This window comes from Gracilinanus agilis, chromosome 1, assembly GCF_016433145.1.
Source record: "Gracilinanus agilis isolate LMUSP501 chromosome 1, AgileGrace, whole genome shotgun sequence".
NCBI lineage: Eukaryota > Metazoa > Chordata > Mammalia > Didelphimorphia > Didelphidae > Gracilinanus > Gracilinanus agilis.
The window spans coordinates 622,736,526-622,749,619 of record NC_058130.1 but is presented as its reverse complement, the minus strand read 5'-3'; the positions used below and the strand labels follow the sequence as shown (position 1 = coordinate 622,749,619).

The 13,094-nt window shown below is 37.3% G+C and overlaps 1 protein-coding gene across 1 annotated transcript in view; it reads left to right on the top strand.

Annotated features, from left to right (window-relative positions):
- Positions 1–13,094, top strand: part of CNGB3 (cyclic nucleotide gated channel subunit beta 3) — a 171,208-nt gene that overhangs the window by 124,151 nt on the left and 33,963 nt on the right. Inside the window, exon 14 of the mRNA XM_044683791.1 lies at positions 8,052–8,135. Coding sequence (XP_044539726.1) covers positions 8,052–8,135 — 84 coding nt within the window. The remainder of the gene's footprint in view (positions 1–8,051; positions 8,136–13,094) is intronic.

The following is a 13,094-nucleotide window of genomic DNA, read 5'->3' as shown; positions in this document are numbered from 1 at the left end:
AGTCTTGTCTGGGGAATCCCTTCTTTAAGTTGGAGAGGTGTAGATGGTAAACTACATTTCCATGTATAGATGACATTCACTCTGCGAAGAAGGCACAATTTTTAAATGTTAGGCATACAGTGAATTTATGTAAGTCAAATAATTTTCCTAATCACTTCTATTATAAAAATGAATATGTATTCCCAAAGAAAGCAATTGGTCTTTATAACAATAAAAAATCACACTTAAGAAAATGCCAAAAATCTTTTTTTTTAATCATACATTAGAGGGCAGCTGGGTGGTTCAGTGGATTGAAAGCCAGGCTTAGAGACGGGAGGTCCTAGGTTCAAATCTGGCCTCACTTCCTAGCTGGGTGACCCTTTGCAAGTCACTTAACCCCCATTCAACTAGTCCTTACCACTCTTCTGCCTTGGAACCAATACACAGTATTGATTCCAAGATGAAAGGTAAGAGTTTGGTTTTTTTAGATCATACATTGAAAGAACTCTTCATCTCTCAACTGGCTTCCAGTAACCGTCTCCCATAGGGTCTCCCTGCCTCCAGTCCCATTTTTCTCCAATTCATCTGCCAGGCAAAGAAATGCCACACCAAGCAATTGGTCTTTTGGCCAGCTCTGACCCTGTCACTCCCCTGTTCCAGGTGTTATAAGGAAAGGATAAGTTATACTATATTTATATTTATATATATATATATTTATATATACTATATTAGTTATAACTCATCTATAGAACTATATAAGTTATAACTTATCTCAGTGGCTTCCTGTTGTCTCTCACAAGAAATACAAGTTCCTCTACTAGGTCATTAAAATCCTTTGAAATCTACTCTCACCTTTCTTTCCCCTTTTGTTTCACGTTCCTTTCCCCAACATAATATTCCAGCCAAACCTACCTCTTTCTGACCCTGTATGAGGCATTCTATCTCCCCCCTTTCAGGGCTGTCTACCTAAAACTCTCCCTCTTTATCTCTACCCTTTGGAATTCCACAACTTAAGGATGAGTTCATGCGCCATCAACTTCAAGAAACGTTTGGAAAGTGTGCTGGCTCTGGAGTCTGGTCACAGCCAACAAGCATGGAGGTTATCTGGTGGGAATTGGGGCACGAGCAGCATTTGCAGTACGGCTGATAGACGAGCAGCATATAGAACTCAAAGAAGTCTTTTCACTATTTGATAAGGATGGCGAGAAAGGAATTAGAGAGGAGAAAGAGGTCACTTGGGCAGAACCCTCAGGAAGAGGAATTAACTTCTATTCGTTAATTCGACGCTGATAAGAATGGCAACATTGACTTTGCAGAATTTCCGCTGACTATGGCAAGAAAACGAAAGGCACAGACCGTGGAGAAGAAATTAGAGAAGCCCCGGGTGTGTTTGCTGAGCACAACAGTGGCGCGGTTAGCGGCAGAACTTGGTCGTAGGGAAGGTGACAGATCTTGAAGGGAGACGTGGAGGAAATGATTGGGGAAGCGTATACTGACGATGCTGACGCTCCAGTCTACTGTGACGAGTTTGAACGGATGGTGAGAGCAATGTGAAGCATTGACCAGAAAGTGTTGAATTTCTGGTGTGAAATTATTTCTTTCCCTTATTTTTTTTTGGTAATTTATCTACAAAGGGGTTTCTCCCAGCCCCTTCCATCAAAGAGATCAATAGGTATCACAATTCAGACTTCATTCCTCTGAGGTTCTCTTCCTTTTATCTTGTTGTCATTATCCTCAAACTTTGTTTTGGAAAATTGATCGGGCCCTTTTGGGCCTCTAAACTTAGCTGGAGTGCATCCAGTGGAGGGAATTCTGGGTTGTGCTTTCCTTTGTGTAAAAAGTAGCTTTCTTGAGAGAGGTCGCCATGTCCTTATTGACATAGGGAGCTATAAAACACTGTGTTGTCTATAAGCAGTCAACAATATGCACTTAAATTAACAAATAAGTATATTGTATCCAAGTACTCATATGCTATTTTTTTTTTGTATAGCTGGTCTTACATAAGAAAAGATTTTTCTTTTCTTACTTTGAAAACTTTGTTAGCCACATGATTATTTTTTTAAACCCTCACCTTCCATCTTAGAATCAATACTGTGTATTATAGGTCCAAGACAAAAGAGTGGTAAGGGCTAGGCAATGGGGGTTAAGTGACTTGTCCAGAGTCACATAGTTAGGAAGTGTCTGGGTCCAGATTTGAACCTAGGACTTCCTATCTTTAGGCCTGGCTCTCAAACTACTGAGCCACACAGCTACCCCCACACATGATTATTTTTAAGTCTGTTTGGGGCAACAAGTTGCCTTAAATCCATTCCAAGTTGCATTTCTTTTTCATTTAAAAGTTACAAATTTAAAAATTCCAATTTAAAAATTTTAATATCCTGCCTCATATGCTTATTACCTGTATAACATTGAACAAGTCACTTAAACAGCCTGGACTTCAATTTCCTTATCTATAAAATGAGGTGAGGGGGGTGTTAGACTAAATAGCCTCTGAGGTCCATCCCAGCTTCAAATATATGATTCTATGATTCCCCAATTATTACTATTAATTATAATATTATATATTAGTTATATATAATAATTAATATATTATATGTACTATTAAAATAAGAAATAAATAATTGAAGAAATAATATTTCTCCTACTCCAAAATTACTTGGTATTTATTTTGAATATTTGTCACTATAGACATCATTTTCTGCTATGGAATATGAAAATTCATTTTTGTCTCTGTATCCTCAACACTGAGCAATGTCACATAATGGGGGTTGGGTGCAGCAGGATGGGCTCAGTGGATAGAGTCAGGCCTGAAGATAGGATGTCCTAGGTTCAAACTTGACCTCAGATGCTTCCTAGCTATGTGGCCCTGGGTAAGTCACTTAACCCCAATTCCCTAGCCTTAACCACTCTTCTGCCTTAGAAATGATACTTAGTATCAATTCGAAAACAAAAGGTAAGGGTTAAAAAAAATTTATTGGGTTATACTGAAAGAAAAATAGTGATTTTAATAATAATATATAAAACTAGCATTTATGGATCATTTAACTATATATTAATAGATAACATGTTATCTATTAATATATAGTTAAGTGATATAAGCACTTATAGAGCACTTAAAGCTTTGCAAAATATTTTGCAAATATCTTTTTTTTTAATCTTCCTATGAACCCTGAAAGGTGGGTGCTATTATTATCTTCATTTTACAGATGAAGAAACTGAGGCAGATAAAGATTGTGAGTTGTCTAATATCACACAGCCATAGTAAGTTTCTTAGACAGGATTTGAATTCAGATCCTCCTAGGTCATAATCCAGAGAATATCCACAACAGAATATAAAGAATTAAATAGGAAGTAACTAGGTGCCTCAGTGGATAGAGTGCCAGGCCTGGAGTTAGGAGGATTTAGGTTCAAATATGGCCTCAGATACTTCCTAGCTGTGTGACACTGGGCAAGTCATTTAACCCCCATTTGCTTAGCTCTTGCCCTTCTGTCTTAGAATTGTTGTTAGGACAGAAAATAAAGGTTAAAAAATAGAATTAAAGAGAACATGAATTTCACAGAGACAAATTCTGATAAGATAAAGTTGGTCTTAGCCCTTATTAGCCAAGGTAAATAATTAATTATTCTTATCAATGCAATTTGGCAATAGTGATTTTCCTTTCATCAGGATACCTTTGGTTGGCATATGTTCAAGCAAATTTAATTTCAGCCTAATCAGATTATAACTAGCATTATTAAATGTGTTCGTGGAAATTTGGGGTTTATTTGAGCCTTAAATATTTAGATATATAATACATAAACTTCCTGTGAACATTTAGGGGACTTTGAAACTACATTTCCCATGATTCAACAGGTTTCCTGCCTTACGTGGTAATGTGAGCCAACGTAAAGTGTAGCTTAAATAGAGAGGACTTGATTGGGACTGTCTCTTTGGTACGAGCCAGCCAGGTGAGCAGAAGGTATGGCGGGCGATTTGAATTAAATGATAGCCACAGCCTTCTTATATTTTACCAACATGGCTTTAATTAAAATATTAATACTTCTATAGATATTCATCTATATCAATTTTTTGTAACAGAGACTACTGCCCCCAAAGTGATATCATATATTTAAAGACAACTAGAAATGTTCTTCACTTTCCTGTCTGCTTTTTTTTTAATCAGCCACCTATGTCCCTGGCATTAGTGTGGATAAATGACAGTTAACTCTATCAGAACACTATATACTTCACATATGTATAATACTTCAGTATTGCCAGGATGTGTCTAATGCAAATTTCTACAGCAACATCCAAGGCATTACTGGCCTTAAAGGGAAAGAGGTTGTGTCCAAGAAAGGGCATTTAAAAGGGGGGGAAGGTTGGGAGCAATGTCCCTTCTGAGTGATTGGAATGCCTTCCCTCTAAAAAATAAGTCCTTTCTCAAATGAGAAACAAATAAGAAGTCTCTGCCTAAGGAAACATTTGTTTTGAGAGTTACTACTGAAAACTGAGTCTTAAAAAGTGACTCTTTAAATGAAATCCTAATATTAGCTGTCTGGAATTTGTTTTAGAAAAAGATCTGTTAGTAGGAAATGATATAAAGAAAACAAATACTTAATAAAGATAGTAAAATTCCTCTGTAAGGTGCCCAACAAAAAAAAATAGGGAGTCAAAGTTTCAATAGCTCAGGAAAAGTAAAATCTACATTTATACTCCACCACGTCAAGTGGAAATATGGCAATTAGTTTAACCTTGTCCATTAAGAACCTCACTAAAGAAGGATAAACTATACTGTCTCCTCACCTTGGTATTTAAAGGCATTTATAATTTGACTCCAGTCTACCATTCCAGGTTTATTTCATTGTTCTTCATATATTTTCTTTTCAAATTTTTTTATTTTTTCAGTTACACATTAAAATAGTATTTGCCAATTATTCTTTGACATTTTAGAATTTAGATTTTCTCCCTCCATGCCCTCCCTGAGGCAGTGAATAGTTGATATGGGCTATACCCATACTTTCATGGACTACATATTTCCATATTGCTCATGTCATGATAGAAGACACATAATCCCACATAGGATAGTAGAAGATGGCTTACTTAATAAAGCACCCAGATTCTAGCACTGCTCTCTTTGGCTGTGGATAGCATCTTCATCATGAGTCCCTTCTTTATCTCTTGGAGACTTTCTTTGTTGATACTGATATATTTCTGTTATTTCTATTACTGTATACATTGTTCTCCTGGTTCTGCTCACTTCACTTTGCATCAGTTCATAGAAGTCCTGTTCTTCATACATTCAACATACTACTTAACTAATCTAGTTCTTTTTTTCCCCAAACTAGAAAACTATCCCCTGCCTTCATGCCTTTATATAAACTGTGATCATTGTGGGGAATGAAGCTGTTCTTCAATTCCATCTTAGAGAATCCCTGACTTTCATTAAAGTTCAGTTTATATGACTCTTCCAACAGAGACCCTTTCTGATCTCCAAAAATTTTAGTGGTCTCTCCCTTTCCTCAGTTTTTGTGTCTAAACCTTTGATTTTATTAGTATGGAGAACTCCCTGTGTGGAAACACCTTCTACCAACACAAGTCATCAACTTCTCTGTACTTTATGGTCTCAGGGAGATGCTTGAAACACTGAGATATTAACAAAATTTTCCTCTGGCCACAAAATTAATATATGTCAAAGGCAGGACCTGAACTCAGGTTTACCTGACTCCAAGGCTTGTTTTCCATCCATTATGTCTTACCACCATACCTCTGCCATAATAACTGGGCATATACATACATACTTTCATGTTTTAGACCTATCTCCCCCAAGTAGAATGCCAATTCCATTAGGATAGCCTTTTTTCATTTTGTGTGTGTATGTGTGTGAACTTATTAAGTTCTTGCTGCTCTGGACTGGATGGATGTTTGAGTATCACAAAGTGATCTTCTTATGATTTGGCACAAACTTGACTGCAACCCAGGAGGAAGAGGACTCACATTGCAAACTGCTTCTTCTGCAGAAGTGATAAATTTGTACAGCTCTGCCTCCTGCACCCCTTATGAATAGAATAATGTGTTTGCTAGACAATGCACTCAACTTAAAAGCCTCAGCCTATAGACATGGAGCAGAACTCAAATCAATTGATCAACAGTAGGAAATCCATCACCTTCCCCTCATCATCACTTTGCCAAATAAAAATGGTGGATTACCACTTGACTAACCAATCATAAAGATAGAGACTGATCTGCACCTTTACTCTGTATATATGTACTGCCTTAATTTTCTCCCAGTGAAAAGTTGCAGTGTCTCCATTTTCCTTTAAGTAAGCTTTGCAGTAATGGTGAGATTTCAAAGGCAAAAGAAGGAAAATGGGTGGAATACGCCTACCATCAAAGTTGGGAAAAGGGCTGGTATGCAAAAAACCAACAGCCATGCTGTCAAGGACAGATTAAATTTCAATTCAGGAACAAATATATGAAAGCATGGAAATTGGTCCTTTTGGTGAGCAGGGTTTAAAGATCCAGGAATGAATTTATCATCAAGAACAAAGATAGATTGGATGCCTGCTTTACATTGCTGCAAAGCAATGTAGAGATAAGTTAAATGAATGGAGATTGGAGACAGCTAGGTAGTCCAATGGATGGGATGGCAGGCCTGGAGTCAGGAGGTCAGATCTGGCCTCAGACATTTCCTTATATATGACCAAGTCTCTTAACCCTACTTTGCCTAGTCTTTGCCTTTCTGTCCTAGAGTTCTTACCAGAACAGAAAGTAAGAGTTTTTAAAACAACATAAATAAACACGCTAAGATCTCCAGATGATCCTGTTATCATGAAGATTATAATCTAGTTGAGGAATTAAGATATATAAATGTAATTCAATTAAATAAACAACATATTAACTGCCTACTGATATACTTAATGGGTAGTTTAACGGATGGAGTACTAGGCCTAGTGTCAGAAAGATTCTTCATGAATTCAGAGGTGGCCTCAGACACTTGTTGGCTGTGTGACCTTGGGCAAGTCATTTAACCCTCTTTGCCTCAGTTTCCTCACATGTAAAATGAGCTGGAGGAGAATGTAAGAAAACATTTCAGTGTCTTTGCCAAGAAAACCCCAAATGCAGACACAGAGTTAGACATGACTAAAATGGCTTAACAACAGTATGATACTCATTTCCTTTGCCTTGAGTTGGCTTGATACCCCAAACTGTAGATAAAAGTGTTTCTCTCCAATCACAAGTCTAGGACTGTCTATCTCTTCTGGACAGCATTTCATCCTATGGAATAATGGAACCTACTCCCACCTTAAAACAACACCTTACATTAGGTTATTACCAACATATTGGCTTGCCTTCATGTAGACACCATACTAAAGAGAAACTGAAATTTCTCTTTTGAGAGATAATCACATTTTAAATAATTGCAACATCACTGTGTCTTTTGAAGAAAACATTTGCATCCTTGATTTCTGAAAATCCTTATTATTCTTTAAAAAAAAAAACCTTACCTTCCATCTTAGAATCAATACTGGGTATTGGTTCTAAGGCAGAAAAGTGGTAAGGACTAGGTAATGGGGGTTAAGTGACTTGCTCAGAGTCACACAGCTAGGAAGTGTCTGTGGTCAGATTTGAACCCACAGCCTCCCACCTCTGGACCTGACTCTCAATCCACTGAGCCACCCAATTGCCCCCTTACTTATTATTCTTGAAAAAGGAAACACATGGGCAAATTCACACCCAGGGACCAGTGGCATATAATACAATCAATGGTCTAAGCTGGGAGGGATTTCAGAAGCCATTTCATCCCACCCTTTAATTTTACAAATGCAGAAAGGGTGAAGATAAACTTACCTGCTCACACTTAAGCAAATAGCAAGTAAAAGAGTCAGGAACTGAATCCAGGATTTAGTTTCACCAACAATTCACCAAACATTTTGCTAATATTTATTTCCACTCTGCTATAAAAACCATTTGAGTTATTTTTTTAATTTTTTATCTTTATTTCATTTTAAGGAGTTATTTTTTATAAAAGATGTAACAAAGATATTACTCAAGTCTAGAAAAAAATTTTTTCATTTTCAATTTTTTTCAATAGGGGTGTGATACACAGATGATTTATGACATCCTTCTGAAATTGAAATCTAGTGTGTATTTACCTGGTGACTTTGTCTGCAAAAAGGTGAGTAAACTCTACTTTTCAAATTCAAGGATAATTGGTAGATTCAAAGTAGTGCTCAGACTTAGGCCAAGAGTGTACTTTAGACAAAATATGTCCTGCGTGAGTTCCAGTGGAAGAGAGATAATTATGATATGTGGTGCTGAATAATAATAATAATAGGCTCCCAGACATCAAAATGTACTAGACACTATGGATTCCATTACTTACATGGCAGAATATAGAATTGGGGTAGTCTAAAAAACCATTTTGTATCCATGTAAATTCTCTATAGTTACAAGTCATTCGTTTAAAATATTTAAAGGAGGAAAAAGGTATAGAAATTGGAGGTACTCTGCTTTTTTAAATGTATAATAAACTACCAGCAGTTACTCTTATGTGATTATCCACAGGCCATATTTGGAACAAAATGTCCTGCTCCTACAACCCTAGAAATGTGTTGGAACCCTATCTTCTAATGACTAGTATGAGGTACCATCCTAAGGACATCGAGTCTAACATGATATTTTAGGAGGAAAGGCAGTGTGATATAATGGATAAGACACTGGAGTACAAGTTAAGATAAACTTGGTTCAAACACTGCCTCGGACACTGTGGACAAGCCACTTAATTTCTCTATGCTTCAGTTTTCTCAATAGTAAAATGATGGTGTTGGAAATGATGCTGTCCAAGGTCCCTTCCAGCTCTAAATCTATAATCTTACATCAGGAGGTTCTTTAAGCCCCAAAACTATGAAATTATTTCTCCAAGTCAGAGTATTGTCCCAAGGAAGCAAAAAAAAATGCTACAATATTGAAAGCATTTATAACCTTTCAACAGAGTAGAAAGGAATAAACAGCACCTGGTAGCAAAAATAATTCGTGAAATAAGGAAACTATTTGGTAGCATGTAAATCTCTCACTCGCCCTGCAATGGTCTCATCCCAAGTCAACTCTTCTCTTTTTGGTAGGCTTTGCCTAGGACTTGGGTTTGGATTTTATTTCTTATTTCAGTCATTTCTCTAACCATCTCAAACTAACATATGTGAAAACCCCAAAAGAATTTAACTCGATTTGACTTTTTTCCCCACTTTTCCCCACTCTTCCCAGTGACATCCCAGCATCAGGATTTCCACTCTCTCTGTCCCTACTCTTTGGAGGAATTCAGGTGCACCTCCTTTGCTTCCCCAAGCCTGTTTTTGGTCCCCTGCCCTTGGAGCAAAAATCCCTCGTTTCAGCTCTGGTCCAAGCTCATCTGGTCCCAGAATCTCTATTAATTCGCTTGGCCAGAGACCTCATGTTAACTATAAGGAGTTGTAGGTATTCAGTTCTCAACCACTAAGTCCATCCATGAGTCCCCCCTAACTCGAGTGTCCTAAAAAAATCAGTGCCGGTTCAGAACTGGGCTGCTGTTGAAGAATCCCAGCAACCACAATACCGCTTCCATGTTACCTTCAGGACCCGAATGCTACAGCCCTATATTTGGAGGTTCTCAAGCAGGCACAGCCTTACATCATCAATAAAGCTTTCCAAATCATCCAAATGGCATCAGAAACTGGAACTGAAGATTATTCTGATTTTCAGCTTATAAATAGCCCTGTTTCTAAGTAGCTCTAATTGCTTGGCAAACTTTGAAATGTAACATAAATGCATCTCCCTAAGGGATTGGGGCCATTTTACTCATCTAAATAGCACGCAGCGTAAGACTGTGCTTATGAGCATCTCAGTCTCTTTCCTTGTTGAATTCTTCTCTCTCCTTTCAAGGCCAAGTCCAAAGCCAGTGCCACCTTCACACTAATGTTTGCCTAAAGATGGGTTGATTTTATAAGTTGTCATTTATATTGGTGAGACTTCAAGACTATGAATTGCCCATTTTTTATTTAAAATGTATTAATTATTTAGTATAACTAAGTCCACGAGACTCTTTTTTAAGGCTCTGATTTGTCGAATGTTCACTGCAGCTTGGTGGCTCGGTGGATAGAATGCCAGACTTGGAGTTGAGGGAAGACCTAAGCTCAAATCCATTTTCAGATACTTACTAGCTGTGTGACCTTGGACAAGTCACTTGACCATTTTTGCCTCAGTTTCCTCATCTGTAAAATGAGCTAGAGAAGGAAATGGCAAACCATTCCAGTATCTTTGCCAAGAAAATACCAGAAAGGATAATGAAAAATTGGACATGACTGAAACAAACAGTAACAATAAGTTATGCTTGAGAATAGATTTATCTGGACTAGTAACCTCTGCTAGACAATTGTCAGCCTGGAACTTGACTTGGGAGGACAGAGACAAGCTCAGGCAGTAATAGGGCCTTTCACCACAGTGGTATGCAGTAGCCTACATTTTTGTGAAGAGAGGAGGCCTTCTATCCCTGGGATCCAATCTCCACAAACGCATCCTGGAAATTTACCGAGGCCTTTTTGGTAGGCATTGCCCAGGATTGGGTTTAAATTTTATTTCTTATTTCAGCTATTTCTCTAACCATCTCAGACTAACTTATATATCAACCCCCAAAGAATCTGATTTGATTTGACTTTATCATGTAATTCTTTTTTCCTGGGAATATCACTTCCTTTGAATGCTAAGTAAACATCCAACAAAAGTTTAAATTAGCTTAGAAATATACAAGGAACAGTGGCTGCTTGGCCTGGTTAATTATTCGTAATCTCCTTAGAAAAGTATGAAAACGATCATTAAAAAATCATTTAAAATGCTGAATTACATTTAAGAGCCCATTATGTACTTCTTTCCGAGTTAAGGAAAGTTTTAAAAAAATCATTCCAGGTCTTTTCAAGTTGATTCATGGTAAGGAGAAAAAATGTGAGACTCTCATAATCATGACCTCCTGAAGTGTATCTTGAACAACTAGAATTTACTGACTGTTTCCATTCTTCCTTATCAAACATACATAATTTTATGTTGCATAAAGAAATAAATTTGCCTGCCAATGCACTTAAAATCACATTTGTCTTGTATGTTTAGTTTATCATTAGCAATGCTTTTAATGTAATGTTAATAATACTACAAAATAATCAAACTTCATTCAGGACAAATAAATGCTTAGAATTACACAAAATGCAAAATTGAAATGAATTCTCTGATCTGCAGGAGACCTGGGTTCTAGCCCTAGTTTTACTACTAAAGTCTTGGTTTTGAGCAGGCCATTTAAACTCCTTTTTCCCTCATTTATCAAATGAGGGTGAAAATAAGGATTATATTAGTATAATATGAGATAAAATATGGGAATTTCATTCAGAATTAAAAGTACTTTATGAATACTATATAAAAGTCTGTTTCTTTGATAGTCTTGAAATAAGAAATCCCAATAATCACTATTTCCCCATGGCTACATGATAATTTAGATTCGTGTTTATGACCCTGAGGAATGATATGTGCTTTAACCTTTGCAACTATCAAATATGAAATTCTGTTTAGCTTTTAAAGCCCTTCCTTTACATCCTAGCCGTCTTCACTTTTGCGCCTTCTTCCTTGTCATGTCTTCTTCAGTCCAGTGACACTGGCCTCTTTGCTGTACCATGAACAAGACACCCCCATCTCTCATCTCAGAGCCTTTTCCTGGCTATCCTCCATTCCTGGATATACCCCATCTTCATTTCTGCCTCCTGACTTCCTTCAAGTTCCAACTAAGATCTCACCATCTACAGCAGTGGTTCCCAAACTTTTTTGGCCTATCACCCCCTTTCCAGAAAAAATATTACTTAGCCCCCTGGAAATTATTTTTAATTTTAATAGCAATTAATAGAAAAGATAAATGCACCTGTGGCCATCACCACTCTCCTGGATCGATGCGGCTCCCACCAGGGGGTGGTAGCACCCACTTTGGGAATTACTGCTCTACAGGAAGTCTTTTCCAATCCTCCTTCATTCTAATACCTTTTCTCTGTTGATTTTTTTAATTTATTTTTTAATTATTTATTTATTTGTTCTGCATTTAGCTTGTTTATACATATTTGCTTCCTTATTGCCTTCCCCATTAAACTGGGTGGATGTTGGACCTGTTAGATTGTGAGTTCCTCAAGGGCAAGAATTTCCTTTGCCTCTTTTATATCTCCAACATTTGGCACAATGTCTGGCATATAGTACATGATTAAGAAATGCATCTTGCGGGCAGCTGGGTCACACAGTGGTTAGAGTGCCATGCTTAGAGTCAGGGAGTCTTGGGTGCAAATTTGGCCTCAGACATTTCCTAGCTATATGATCCTAGGCAAGTCACTCACCACAATTGCCTAGCTTTTACTGCTCTTCTGCCTTAGTATCAATATTTAATATGAATTCTAAAACAGACAGTAAGAGTTAAAAAAGAAATGTTTATTGGCTGAACCATCAAAGAAAAATTAAATTACATTTCCCCTAGTTTTAGTGTCAAATGCTTTATCATATTCTAGTTATCTGAAGCAGTGTGGATGGAATGACAACTATGCTATCTCAATATTTCAAAAGATCCATAACTTCTTCAGAGTTAGTATTCTTCTATCCATGGAAGTTATAAAAGCCTGTTCCTTAACAGACCATTGCATGCATGGTTGCAGCCAAAAGGAAATTCAGAACTTAAATGTCAATCTTCTGGTGATGATTTTTTCTGAGTTTAGCCAAAGTGAATGTGGAATACCCAAATATTAGTGTGGAAAGAATCTCAAAGGCCACATCGATGGACTGGAATCTCAGTATAATAAAGTGAAATGGCAGCTATCCTGAGAGACATGTCCAGGTGTAGGGAGGTTCTAAGTTCCCGCTGTCCCCCCACCCCAGTAAAACCACATCTGAAAGTACCTTATTCAGTTTAGGGTTTCACACTGGGCAAAGGACATTGAGAAGTTGTAGACATACAAAAAAGGACAGCCAGGCTGAAATGGGGTCATATCCTATGATAATAGATAGAGGCAACTTAAAATATTTAATAACAGAAAAAGGAAGGATGGATAGAACTCTCTTTCTGTATTTAAAAGGATATCTTGTGGGGACA